Raw genomic sequence first — 12,994 nt, 5'->3', positions numbered from 1 at the left:
TAAGTTTTTTGATCCTCCCTGTGTTCACAACATGGGAAATAATGCTATTACATGATTACTGTAGTTCCTTTGCACAAACGCATAGCTGATGCCAAACAGAATTTAGATGAACAGGTTGGAGAAAATTGGCCAGTCCCCTCCGTGAACAGACGATAGAGAACGGTGCGTCGGGGCTGCCAGTCTCCCACCAGATGGTAAATGAGAGAGACACGGCCGATCGAATAACAAATACAACCAATCAGATCATCAAAAACAACCAGTGGACGTGGAGGAAAACACTGAGGAGATGTATTTATTTGACAAATTATTCATACAATTGGAACTCCAAACCACAGCATGTTAGTTTTTCCTATGGGATTCAAGATGTTGAATTTCTTTAACGGAACTGGACATGAATTAATGATTAAAATACAATGAATTCATCTAAAAGGGTTTATTTAATTCAGAGTTTAGTGTTTTACAAATGTTCACGTCATCCTTTCATAGCCTTTTGAAGAGTGTGTAAAGTTATTTTAAGCGTCACACAAATTGAAGGGAGGAAACATTGTCAGTTAATAAATCGGGCGCATCATCGCGCTCAATTTCAGTCCTTCAAATTAAATCTTTTATCTCAATCCTGGGAACCCCGGGCCCCGTGTCATGTGATAGACATGTGCGAGTCGTGCGTGTGTGAGAGAGAGACGGAGAAAGACTGAGCGGGACAGAGAGAGAGAGAGAGAGAGAGAGCATTTGCATACAGCTGAATGGTTATTTCTCCAGTCCCCGCACATTACACCCGCATGAGGGCGAGAGAGGGACACGCGCCGCAACAATAGGAGGCACGCTGCCATTAACCGTAAAATGCATGGGTGGGTATGAAGGGGCACACGCCACCAACAACATGAAACACACCCGGGATAATTTGTTGGGGAAAATGCGAGTTTTGACGCAATGTCGGTCTGCGTGTTCGTGCGTAAAAGTAAACGCCTGGAAGTGTTTTCTTATTAGTGTTGATTTCCACATTAAAAGTAAACTTTCATTTTGTTGTCGTACTATTATGATATTTGCTCTAGTGTGTTTTGGGTCTTATTTGCTTCAAAACGCATACCCAAAAAAAAAGTACGCTTAAACGAGGTGAATATCAGCGTCAACAGCAAATAAAACAATTGAAAAGATTTTTCCTATAATCGCATTTCTGCTTCCATTGTTTGTGATCCATCCCGGGGGAGACGCACGTATGACCCCCACAGAGAGGGAAGTGTCTGAGAGGATAGTGCGCAAGGCTCCAACGCTGGAGTACGGGATGATTAGGCGTGCAATTGAGTGGAACCAAGGGCAAAGGGTGCGTGGAGTAAGGCAGTAATTGAATTTCTGCTTTCTCCTCTCAAAGTTGCGGCTCTACTACACTGTCCTTTCTCCCTGTGCGCAATGTGTAAACGTGCGTCCGGCATATTGTGCGCTAAAAATAAATCAACAGATGTTGGGGCTTGTTAATAATCGCCCAGTATCCATGGTGGTCAGTCCGCACAGTGCCAGTGGGTATTAAATCTGGATAATTGTTGTTGGGGTGGAAGGGAAGGGGGGGTTGAATATGTAAAGTGGGCGGTGTCGGTCGGGTGAGTGACAGTTTATGTAATGAGCAGCGCAGTGCAAGTCTATATATCTGGGAGGAGACACACTACGGTCCATTCACTAGTAATAAGACGAGTGATGAACATCCGTGGCGCACTGACGCACTGAGTTCAGCACCAAAACAAGCTGTGAGCCGCACACATACAGCGGAGTGACCATTGTGGAGTACAGTACCATGCAAGGAGAGGACGCCTGCTGACAAGAGAGGAGCACGGCTGTGGATATTGCTCTTCCCTCACCTTTTGGATAACTTGGAGGAAAAAAAAAATTGGAAACGCTTCCTCTGGACGCTTTTGACGCACAGCAACAAGGAGCTACTGAGAACTCCCTGGGAGTGAAGGATTTATGTGTTTTAGAGATTGTTTGTTTGTTTGTTTACCTCGGTGTAAATACTTCGGAATAAGAAGGTTTTGTTGCTTATTTGGCTGGTGACGCGGCTGCCCTGGAGAAACGAGAAGGATGGCAGCCTGGTTCACCTTTACCATCGCATTCAGCACCACGTTGATATCACAGGTATGAAGGAGGATACACATCTCCCCGGTGGTCCTCGGACCTCGGCGAAAACAGATGGAGAGCCGCTTGTTTTGAGGGGGGTTCTTTTGCAGAATAATGTAACCGCACGTCGTTTTCTTAAATATTATTTCCTTCTCTTGTAGGTATTTGGATCCGGAGTTTTTGAGCTTGATCTCCACGAATTTAAAAACCACCAAGGCTTGCTCGCAAACGGAAACGCGTGCAAACCCAGCTGCAGGACTTATTTCAGAATTTGCTTGAAGAACTATCAGGCTGTGGTCTCGCCAGGTGACTGCATCTTTGGAAGTACAATGACACCGGTGCTGGGGACAAACTCTTTCAGCGCCAAGGAGAGTGGCACTTTACCTAGACCGATTCAGATACCGTTCAACTTTGGCTGGCCGGTAAGGGCGTGGATCAGTGCATCCACTTTTTATTTGTTTGCATCGCAGCGGCCGCTATTATGTTGCTTTCAGAGGAACTGCCATGCATTTCGGCAGCGCACAGGTTATTGGTCAGCTCATCTAATCCATATCATTAGGTAATACTCTACCGACAAACAGATTGGGCTGCTGCGACGTCGTCCATTACAAAATCGAGATGGGCCATGCAGTGCTGACTGAAACACATATTTCTTAATGCACTCTGAAGTGTAACTGAAATGCCTCTTTTCAACAAGCAGCAGCCTATCAAAAAAACAAAAAACATGCACGATTTACTCCCTAACCAAACAAGAGCTCTGATTCTAAACTATAATCTGTAGTTTCGGTGATATTTATTAACTGCATGTGTTTTCTCTCTAGGGGTCATTTTCATTAATAATTGAAGCCTGGCATTCACCTTATGGAAATCTACCTGTAGGTAAGTGCAACATTTTGTTTTACCACAGGAGGGAGCTCTGTCTGTATATTTAGCAACGAGACTCTCCAACCCATTTTGCACAATTCCACGCATAAAAAAAGCAAAAATATAGGCTATCAAATGCAGCTTAGTCACTCAACATTTTTTTCCCTCTCTACCTCCTGTCAATTGTTCATAATTTCAGACAATTTTCACGCCTATTCATTCCTTTGTTATGAACTTCAGAACACCTTTTTCATTCTTATACCCAATACAATTGAACTTCCTCTGGTTTATTTTTGGCGTGGGAAAGAGCTGTGGGCTTTGGTGAGAATACACAGTGCTTGCCAAAAACCCCTGACTACATCTTCCTGTATTTTACACCTTACTCTGTTCCGCCCTTTGGAAGAGAGGACTGGGCCTGGGAATGTTTTTGCTGACGGAAAGAAAGAGGAAATTTCAACCTGAGTTTATCTTTTATCTAAGCTGTATAGGATTTGATAAGGGATGCTGCTTTGGTACTGGGCAGATTATTAAAGTGAAAGTGGATGACTTTTGAACCCACAAGCCATTTATGATGCAGTTCTTGACATAAAACCATAATCATCTCAGTGCATAAGCAGGTTTTAACCTTAAACATCCTCCTGACTTCCTCTTTTTTTTTTTCTCTCTCCTTTCAGATACCAACAACCCAGACCTTCTGATTAGCTTTTTTGCCATCCAAAGACAGCTGGGTGTGGGAACTGACTGGACTCAGCGCACGCAGACCGGAAAGGAGCCCGGAAAGCAGGCAGAGCTGCGATATTCTTACCGGTTCATCTGCAACGAAAGTTACTATGGAGAAAGTTGCTCAAAGAAATGCACGCCCAGGGACGACCGATTCGGCCACTACACCTGCACACGAGATGGGCAGTTATCCTGTCTTTCTGGCTGGAAGGGGAAATACTGCGAAGAACGTAAGCAATCCACTGAGAACTTCTACTATTCACGCCTGTCTGGGCCACTTTCTGTCTGTGTCCATGTCTGTAATTGTTTCAGCTTTTGTTTTTGCTGCGGGCTGCAGTGCTGTGATATGTTTCTGAATGTGAGGTCATGCAGATGTTTGCAAATGATCAGTAAATGGTAAGAATCAGTTTGGACATAACTTCAGAGGGTGTTATCGCAAGGATTTGGTGGATTGTCCATACCTTAGAACAGTTGTTGGTTCCACGAGGATCTGAGAAGTCTGTCTCCACCATAGTGTGCGACCATTGTCCTTCATTAGATGGTTTGTTCCTAAAGAGAGAAAAGGAACTTTCAGCAAACACAAGTTACAGAAAGCAGAAAGATGCGAGATGTGTTACCCTATAAACCATCGTCATTGAGGCTACAGGATGTTGGGTACTATAACTAAACATGACCTAATGATATTTGGCAACTCTGACAAGCAATTATGGTCCAGAATACATTTTTCATAGTTATTTGCCTCGTATAATTTGTAATCGTATAATTCTGATGTGTAATTGGTTGCGGGTTCGCGAACACTCGCTGAATATGGGATTCGGGGACGGTCGGCTTTGCATGACAACAGGCACATTATACTTGTGCAAACCCAATTGGCCAAACCAAAGACCAACACTTGCATGATTTGGAAAGCTCTGAATGAGCCTATGAGGAGGCCCGGTGCCATTTGGCTCCACAATACCAAGGGCCCCTTTCACCAAAACAAATTAATCAAAGAGTAGATTGGAAGGAGGCACCGTGAGAGTAATAGTTACCATGTGCTGGATATGCGACCACATGGGTGACAGCGGATCTGTCATCCATGTCACTTGGCGGTGAAAGAGAAATTGGCATGTGCTATTTTGACTGTGGCGCCAAATTCTAACCAGATGGGCTCACGTGTTGCAATTACAGACACATCAATCGCCAGTGACTACAGAAAATATACATGAGAAAGATAGATTGAGAATCTTTCAGACACCATAATTCCCCCTCTCCCTCACACTCCCATACATAAATTTGATCAAGCCTTGTCGTTAGGGCCCGTAGCCACATTTAAGGAGGATGGAGGAGCTTAGTTTTTAAGCACATTAGTGCAGACATTTAGGATAGCACAGGAGTAGTAGTCAAAGTCAAGCTAATTAAAGAAATGGCTAATTAACACAAGGTAAATAATGGGTTGATTTAGCTTCATCTTGGCTTAAACAGGTGAACATTTACCTGGTGCTTTGTTTTTGTTTTTTGTTTTTTGTGTGTGTGTGCAAAGACAACAACAGTCAAATAAGAACTAAGAACTGGAGTTTCATAAAACCATAATTTTGTACCTTTATAAAGTGCCGCGCGCGTGCCCCGGCAGTAACATAATCCGCAAGCGGGTGGGGGGGGGGGGGGGGTGCGCGCGCGCGGGCATTGATAGGAGGAGCCCGGACGACTGCACGCGCCAAGGTTAATCGTGGCATTATTATCCGCCACGCGCCACCGATGTTTAGTCCCTTCCATTGTTGGGCGCGCGGGTAGTAGCAGCTGCAAATATGGTTCTGGCAGACCACAAACAACAATAGTGACAGCTGTCTGCTATTGAGAGCGAGCATCTGTTCTGGACTAAACCGGCCGCTTACTGTCAGCCGCCCTGATATGTTGTCCTGCGAATCGGTGTCATGCAAGACCGGTATACTTAAAACAGGACAAACAAACTCTCGGCCATGCCCCCCCCCCCCCCCCCCCCCCCCCCCCACACACACACACACACACACACACACACACGGGGCAGTTGGGGGTGTGGCGGACAGGTTTAGATTAATGAAGGCTTCTGTACTTTCCACGTGCAGGTCCATAGCTGGCTATTTCAAGAAGGTGAGGGCTCTGCAGCCTTGGTTGCCATTATGGAGTGAGACAGTCTCACTTGTGGTTATTTTTAACAGTTTCAAAAATTGTTCACCTGTCATAGGAAATCTGCAGCGACAAGGCGGGACACTGTTCAAATGAGCAGCAGACTTACTGTGTTTTGTTTTTTTTTCTTCTTTTTGCTGTAGCTATCTGTCTGGAGGGCTGCAGCGAGAGGAATGGAAACTGCTCCAAACCCGGCGAGTGTGTGTAAGTATTAATAATGAGGTGTTGACGTGTGTTTGGGCTGTTGTGTACGAGGGAACACATCAGTGTCGGTTACTTTCACTTAGAAAGCTTTGCTTTTGTTTCTCTAAACTTTCATTTTCAAAATCAGAAACTCTGTCTACTGCACATTGATCAGTGTTTGCATCATTTTAAGATTTGTATCAGCTATGTCCAAATGATTCATTGAGGAAGGCTGAAATTCACTAAATCAACAAAAATGTTTAAATCCGTCCCCTCTCTCATGTCTCTACATCACTCATCTGCTTCCCATGTTCCCTCCTTGTCTCTATTCTGTCTCACTCACTCACTCAAGAATAATTCTCACACATACACTCATCCACTCGCTGTGAGAAATTCATCTTGAATTTTATTTTTCCCTCTTTTTTGAAATACAAACGCATCATTCCTACCACTAAAACTGACCCACATTTAGGTTTAAACCCTAGCCAACACAGTAAAGCTGCTCCCATGTATCTGCTCATGTAGACAAAAATAAATCTTGTAACCTTAAAAGTGCATCTGAAGTAAAAAGTTGATGCACGGTGATGAGAAATAGATATTCACAGTAAACAAGAAAAACTGCTCTGGCCTAAATGTTATATTTGTATTGAATGTATTATTATATTATCATTATTAATCTTCACTGTACTCTGCATACATTCTGAGTAGTTTAGACTCCAAACATTGGCTTCCACTTATCCTGTAGTTACAACATCTGTATTGTTTGTAATGTAGACAGCAATTATGTTATACACCTGTTCAAAACTGTTTTTATTAAATGAGATGTAATAAATGCCAGTGCTGATGCACGATTTTATAGGCCACTGAATCTATCATAGGCCTTCTGGGAAAAAGTTTTACAAGTAGAAGCTAGACCAAATAAACAACTCACTTTGTAATTGTAAAACTTTGTTTTAGATTTCCGTGACAGATTAAATGATCATATGATTATATCCAACTGTGTTGGGGCAGCTATTAATGTTGTGTTGCATGATTGATCACTGACTTCTTAAAGTAACTGCCAGATCACCCATAATGAGCCTGTAAAGCATCGTTGTCTGCTTTTAATGAATCTAAGCCAGTTGTTTAGCAGCATGATTAATGGAACAGAGCACATGTTCAGCTGTGTTACTATGAGACCGACAATATGCGGAAAAGTTGAATAATCAATGAACACATTTTGTCATTTTTCAGATGCAGAGACGGTTGGCAGGGCACGTTCTGTGACGAGTGTAAGAAGTATCCAGCCTGTAAGCACGGTACCTGCCAGCTGCCATGGCAGTGTAACTGCCAGGAGGGCTGGGGAGGCCTATTATGTGACCAAGGTACACCACACAACTTAGACCACTGCTGCTGTTCCTGTTTAAAAGACGCTCTCGTATTACTTGCACACTGTTTTCATTTGAATTAACTTGAAAGCATTAGTAAATTAGGTTTCCTCTGAAGTGTTCCATCCGTAGCTTTTATACACATCCGGGTAGACAGCTTCTTCTTTTTTTTTTTTTCCTCCTCCTGCAGACACCCTGTAAACAAACACTCTTCTCTCTCTCTCTCTCCCCCCCCAGACCTGAACTTCTGCACCCATCACCATCCCTGTGTGAATGGCGCCACCTGTATGAACACAGGCCAGGGAAGCTATACGTGCACTTGCTTGCCGGGTTTCACAGGGGTCAACTGTGAGCTGGAGATGCAGGAGTGTGACAGCAACCCCTGCAGGAACGGCGGGATATGCACAGTGAGTTGGAAATAGAGTGACAACGGCTGATCTTTACACTCTTTTCAATTTCCACTCTAATGTTTGCTGTCTCGGTCTCTCTCTCCCGTTTCCCAAGAACCTGGAGAGCAGCTACGCGTGCACGTGTCCCCAAGGTTTCGAGGGTTCCCACTGTGAGCACAGCCTGCTGACGTGCGCCGACTCCCCCTGCTTCCACAGCGGCAAATGCTGGGAGAAGGACAATGGCCGCAGCTACATGTGCGAGTGTCCCCGCGGCTACACCGGACTCAACTGCGAGAAGAGAGTGGACAAGTGCACGTCGCTTCCCTGCGCTAATGGTACAGTCTTCCTCTCCTCTTTTGCCCACCTCCTCCCCTTTCTGAACTCCCCCCCCCTCCCCTGCAAATTCCTGCAACTGGAAGCAGTGTGGAACAACAGGAATTGGTGGGAACTTGGTGTCTATTGTCCTCCATATAAACACTCGGCAGCTCAGAGCAGCAGCTTGTAAATGTCACCACAGCTTGCTGCGGTTGTTGATGAAAGGGGACAAATATCCAGCGTAGTTCAATTTCTGTCTTCTTGTAAACACGGAGGGCTCTGGGATTGTTCTGCATTGGGAGAACAATACGCTGTGCTGTGGTCACACTGTGGATTTGATGGCGATGTGTGAACTCGAGAGGCCTTGTGGGAGGGTTAATGGAGAGCATGTTCTTTCTGATTTTGAAATGCCTTGATGTGCTTGTCCTTCTGGATGCTCATGTTAGCTTTTCGGTTTCTTTGAAAATGTTAATACTTATTGTTCACCTCCTGTTCTGTAGGTGGTCTGTGTCTGATCCACGGTGGCCTCCGCATGTGCAGCTGCCGCGCAGGATTTACGGGCCAGCGCTGCGAAATCAACATCAATGAGTGTGCTGGTAACCCCTGCCTTAACGGAGGCACCTGCAGAGACCGATTCAACGACTACACCTGTGCCTGTCCTGCCGGATATGGTGGGCGAAACTGCGAGAGAATCCTGGACGAGTGTTCTCTTCGGCCTTGCCTCAACGGGGGTCTTTGCACCGGAGGCGGCGGGCCAGGCAAGCCTCCAGCAACCTGCATCTGCCTCTCTGGCTTCACAGGACCTCGGTGCGAGTCCTTCGCTGCAGTCACTTCGCCCGTCGCCAAAGGAGAGATTAAAGATGGCTTCCAGTGGGCGGCAGTTTCTCTGGCTGTGGGTCTGGTGGCGCTGCTGGTGCTGCTGTGCATGGTGGGCTTGGCTTTGAGGCACATCCACAGACAGGCCCAAAGGCAGAGAGGAGAAACAGAGACTATGAACAACTTGTCCAACGTTCAGAGGGATAACCTGATCCCGGCGTTGCAGCTGAAAAACACCAACCAGAAAATCAGCCTGGAGGTGGACTGTGACTCAGAGAAATCAAACTTTATCCATAAAAACTATCACTTGGACTCTTACAACTCAAAATCAAAGGAGTTCAAGGATGAAAAGTCACAAGAGGATAAAAGTCTTATTTACGACAAGTGTTTAGAAGACAAAATGCCTTTGAGTAGAATGTACAGGTAAGAGGAACCACACTCACACTGTATTTCACACTGCTTGAGATCATGCAGCTTTCACTTTTACATTCATCTTTGTTGAGATAATGGGTTGAAGTAGTAGGTCTCCTGCTACTTATTTAATTCATACAGAAGTGAATATATTGAGCCCTGATGATGTGGAAATTACTGTTTCCACTCATTCTGCGCCATGGTTTGGCTGTTTGAACTCAACAAGTAGTCTTTACGAACGTGGTTCTTCATTTACATTGTTTCTATGGATTCAAGAATTGCCTCGCCTCAAACTACTCTGTCCCCGTTGCTGCCTCACTGCATGTGTGCACGCCTGATGCACAGCTCCGTCATGTGCTTCCAGTTTGCATTAACACAAAGTGTGATTTGTGTTTGCAGTGAAAAGCCAGAGTGTAGAATATCTACGATATGTTCCTCAAGAGACTCCATGTACCAGTCGGTATTTGTTATAGCAGAGGAGAGGAGGGAATGCGTCATAGCAACCGAGGTAAGCCAAAAAAAAAAAAAAAAGGAAAAAAAAGAACTCATCTCATTATCAGCATTTCCTTAGATCCTTCATTTGAAAAGTGTTTGGTTGTCCCAAGTGTCCTTTGGCTCACAAGTGGAAACACATTTATGACATGGGTGTGATGCTATGTCGTAGAAAGATAGTAGTCTGGTATTTGGACCTACGCTGGGGAAAGCTCATTCATATGCCTTATTAGTTTCTGTAAATTATGTTGGCGGTTCTTTATCTTGGCCATATAATAACCTAAAGTCCAAACTTTTAATGATCCCTCACACATGTTTGGCTCCACTCAGTCTCAAAGGTGCGATGTTTTACTACCGTGGCATTCACAGGAATTTTGAAGTTGTTTATTTCTAAGCTAAATATAACGGTGATACTGAAGCATATGAGCCACAACAGCTCAAAAGACACTTGGAAATACGAAGACTTTTTGTAGCATTGGAATTATTGTGATGTTTTAAATTATTGTAACAGGGGAATTGTTTTGCTTTTACTCAATTTTGTTTCCTCTTTTTCTCCACGCAGGTATAAACTGTGAGGGGTCAGAAGGCAAGGGAGCGAGGAAAAAGACACAATCGAGGCAGAATATAACATTCTGGATTGTTTACAAATGCCGAGAAGAGACTGGAGATTGTTTTCGATGTTCACTGCTGCTCTGGAACACTTGAGAGGGCAGATAAAAAAAAAAAAAAAAAAAACTCTGCTCTGCAAAAAAAAACAAAAGAACAGAACTGAGAAACTTTATATGTTGACCGAGTGTTTGTATGCAAAAACATGTACAGTGAAGGACCTCTCTCAGTTGTGACAATGGTTAAAAGGACTGGCAAACAGACTGACGACCACAAGGTGTGAAGACTGACAGAGCAACGGTGAAATGTTAATTTATAATCTCTGCCATCCTGGACAGTAGAAGGAGGTGACGGCGGATCATTGCCCCTCGTATCTGACCCGGCCTTGTGTGATAATCATGAACACTTTGACAGCCAACCAATCAGCAAAAAAGGTGCCTAAGATTTGACCCCTCCAAGTCCCCCCCTACACACACACACACACACACAAACACACTCCTGCCAGTTTCGCCTGCTATGCAAGACTCGGGGTCGAGATGAATGAACTCACCCACTGTCACAATCCAACCTCACCAACAGGGAGAGTTATGAATGTCTGAAACTAATCTTCAACTGTCAATCACGTGAAAACGACTGGTTGGACTCGTCCATGCAAAGGTGAAGATTGTATGCAGCCCAAATTCACTAGAAGCCTTAAAGGAGGGGGTTTGAATGCGAAATTTGTGCCCTTGTCTGTTCTTGGATCATTTGCACTACAAAAAAAAAAAAAAAAAAAAAAACGGCGGGGAAAATACTTTTTAATCAACAGGGATTTGAAAAGAAAACCACAGGAGCGCAATAGTCAGTGCAGTGCCAGCAAGATCCAAGAAAAAGTGCGCATAGAAAAGTGTTTTTTTTATGCAGCCCGACTGAGAAAAATTAAGAAACGCGGAGAAAAGACTGTCACACCACTGCCTGCCTATAATAAATTTCAAAAGTACAGAACCAATAATGTAATTTTTTTAAATGATTATTTCCAGAGTTTAATTTAAATATGACACACTGCTCTTTATATGTTTTATAATATTATTTTGTATATAATGCATATTTATAAGGACCAAACTTCTGAAGAATAAAACTTCCTTGAAAACTGTTTGTCAGTAAATGGAGATGAAAAATTATTTTTGAGGTGTTTTTAAATAATGACGTTGACTACAAATCACGATCAAACGTGTCTTGTTTTTATTTTTTGATCTGGTTTCATTTAAGAGGTTAATCAACATTTCATGCCGTACTCTATTTGTTTCCATGCTACACAGCAAGACTTCTTAAATTGTGAGCTGGTACATGAAAATGAAATTCAGCTGTTCTCCCTAATATGTAATGTTTTTGAACATTATGTAGAAGCCCCCACCCCCTCGACTGTAGCATCACAACCTCGAGTAATTCCTGGAAACGCTGTTGGCTCCAACCCCACTCACTCAGCCACCCACCCACCCACCCCTTGTTCTCTCTCTGGCCCTAAATTGGCTTGAAATTCAAATCCGTTTCCACGGATACCACCCCCTCAAGCTGGAAATGGTGAAACAAAGCCAGGCGCGGGGCAAAGGGGACCACCCCCCCCTCGCCCCCCACCCCCACAAACCCTCATAATGCTTGCACACGCATCCGTGCACACGCGCACACACGCACACACACACACACACACACACACACACACACACACACCAATGGCCGACCAAGCAGATGCCGTGGGGGAGCGCGGAGTGAGTCTGTGGTGCCATAAAAACAGCAGCATATGCCAGGCCTCTCTCCCCGTGTGTATGACCCACAGAGTGCACAGACAGACCACCTCCTCCCATAAAAAAAAACAAAAAAACACTCAGGCACTTGCGGGCTCCTCGACTGCCTCCCCTTCAGGGTTAAGAGCAATATTTCAATGCCCGGTTCTGTACCACCCACTCCTGCAAACAAAGCTGGGGAGAGGACCTGGCACTGCGGCTGTCGGCAGAGGGGAGGGCAAAACCAAATGGAAGCCAGTGGATGTGTGAGGAATTCACATAAATAAAAAAAAAGAACTCTATTATAGAAATGTTGACTTGTCAGAGCGATCTGATTGCCCTCTGCCCTTCTCGTCTTTTGGAGAATTGCCTCTGTTCCATACGGTTCCGTACCAGAGACAGCACCAACGGATCGGTGTTTAAATTTGCTCCATTGTGTTTGAAAGTCGTGTTTTTTTTTGTTTTTTTTTCTTCGCAACATGTCATCCGCATTATCAAAATGTCTCCTGCCTCCAATTAACAGAAATCCTGCGACAGTCAACACCCCCTAATCAGCGGCAATCAACACTCTGCAGAGAATCTGGATGGCTTTTCCCCTCACACACATCCTGTCGGCTTGTTGACCGAGGCATCCTCATCTCTTTATGTGTGTGTGTGTGCATAGAAAAAAAAAAAAAAAGTTTGGAAAAGTGGGCTTCCGGCCCGGCTCAAGGAAAAACATACACACAATGATTTATCGCCCAGTTAAAGCACCTCATGCTTCAGTCTGTTAACTGACCTATTCTGATAGCACTCAAGTTTCTTCCTACCGTCATCATCC

General features: G+C 44.4%; 1 protein-coding gene across 1 annotated transcript; it reads left to right on the top strand.

The window, feature by feature from the left end:
• Window positions 1–1,689: 1,689 nt before the first annotated feature.
• On the top strand, window positions 1,690–11,546 carry dll4 (delta-like 4 (Drosophila)). The gene is made up of 11 exons (XM_069158497.1): window positions 1,690–2,124; window positions 2,268–2,528; window positions 2,928–2,985; window positions 3,645–3,920; window positions 5,979–6,039; window positions 7,252–7,382; window positions 7,623–7,792; window positions 7,890–8,109; window positions 8,590–9,328; window positions 9,716–9,824; window positions 10,371–11,546. The coding sequence occupies exons 1-11, from the start codon at window positions 2,071–2,073 to the stop codon at window positions 10,374–10,376; spliced, it is 2,085 nt and encodes a 694-aa protein (XP_069014598.1). The 5' UTR covers window positions 1,690–2,070; the 3' UTR covers window positions 10,377–11,546.
• Window positions 11,547–12,994: the final 1,448 nt, after the last annotated feature.

Source organism: Embiotoca jacksoni, unplaced genomic scaffold, assembly GCF_022577435.1.
Source record: "Embiotoca jacksoni isolate LCO1_2020_lvr unplaced genomic scaffold, fEmbJac1.0.p SCAF_23, whole genome shotgun sequence".
Taxonomy (NCBI): domain Eukaryota; kingdom Metazoa; phylum Chordata; class Actinopteri; family Embiotocidae; genus Embiotoca; species Embiotoca jacksoni.
This window is presented reverse-complemented; position numbering and strand designations above follow the sequence as displayed.

Excerpts from the sequence above, each read along its gene's own strand:
- dll4 (XM_069158497.1), top strand. The coding sequence starts at position 2,071 with ATGGCAGCCTGGTTCACCTTTACCATCGCATTCAGCACCACGTTGATA. Across the intron at positions 2,529-2,927 it reads CGTTCAACTTTGGCTGGCCG|GGGTCATTTTCATTAATAAT; the intron begins GTAAGGGCGTGG and ends TTTTCTCTCTAG. Across the intron at positions 6,040-7,251 it reads TCCAAACCCGGCGAGTGTGT|ATGCAGAGACGGTTGGCAGG; the intron begins GTAAGTATTAAT and ends GTCATTTTTCAG.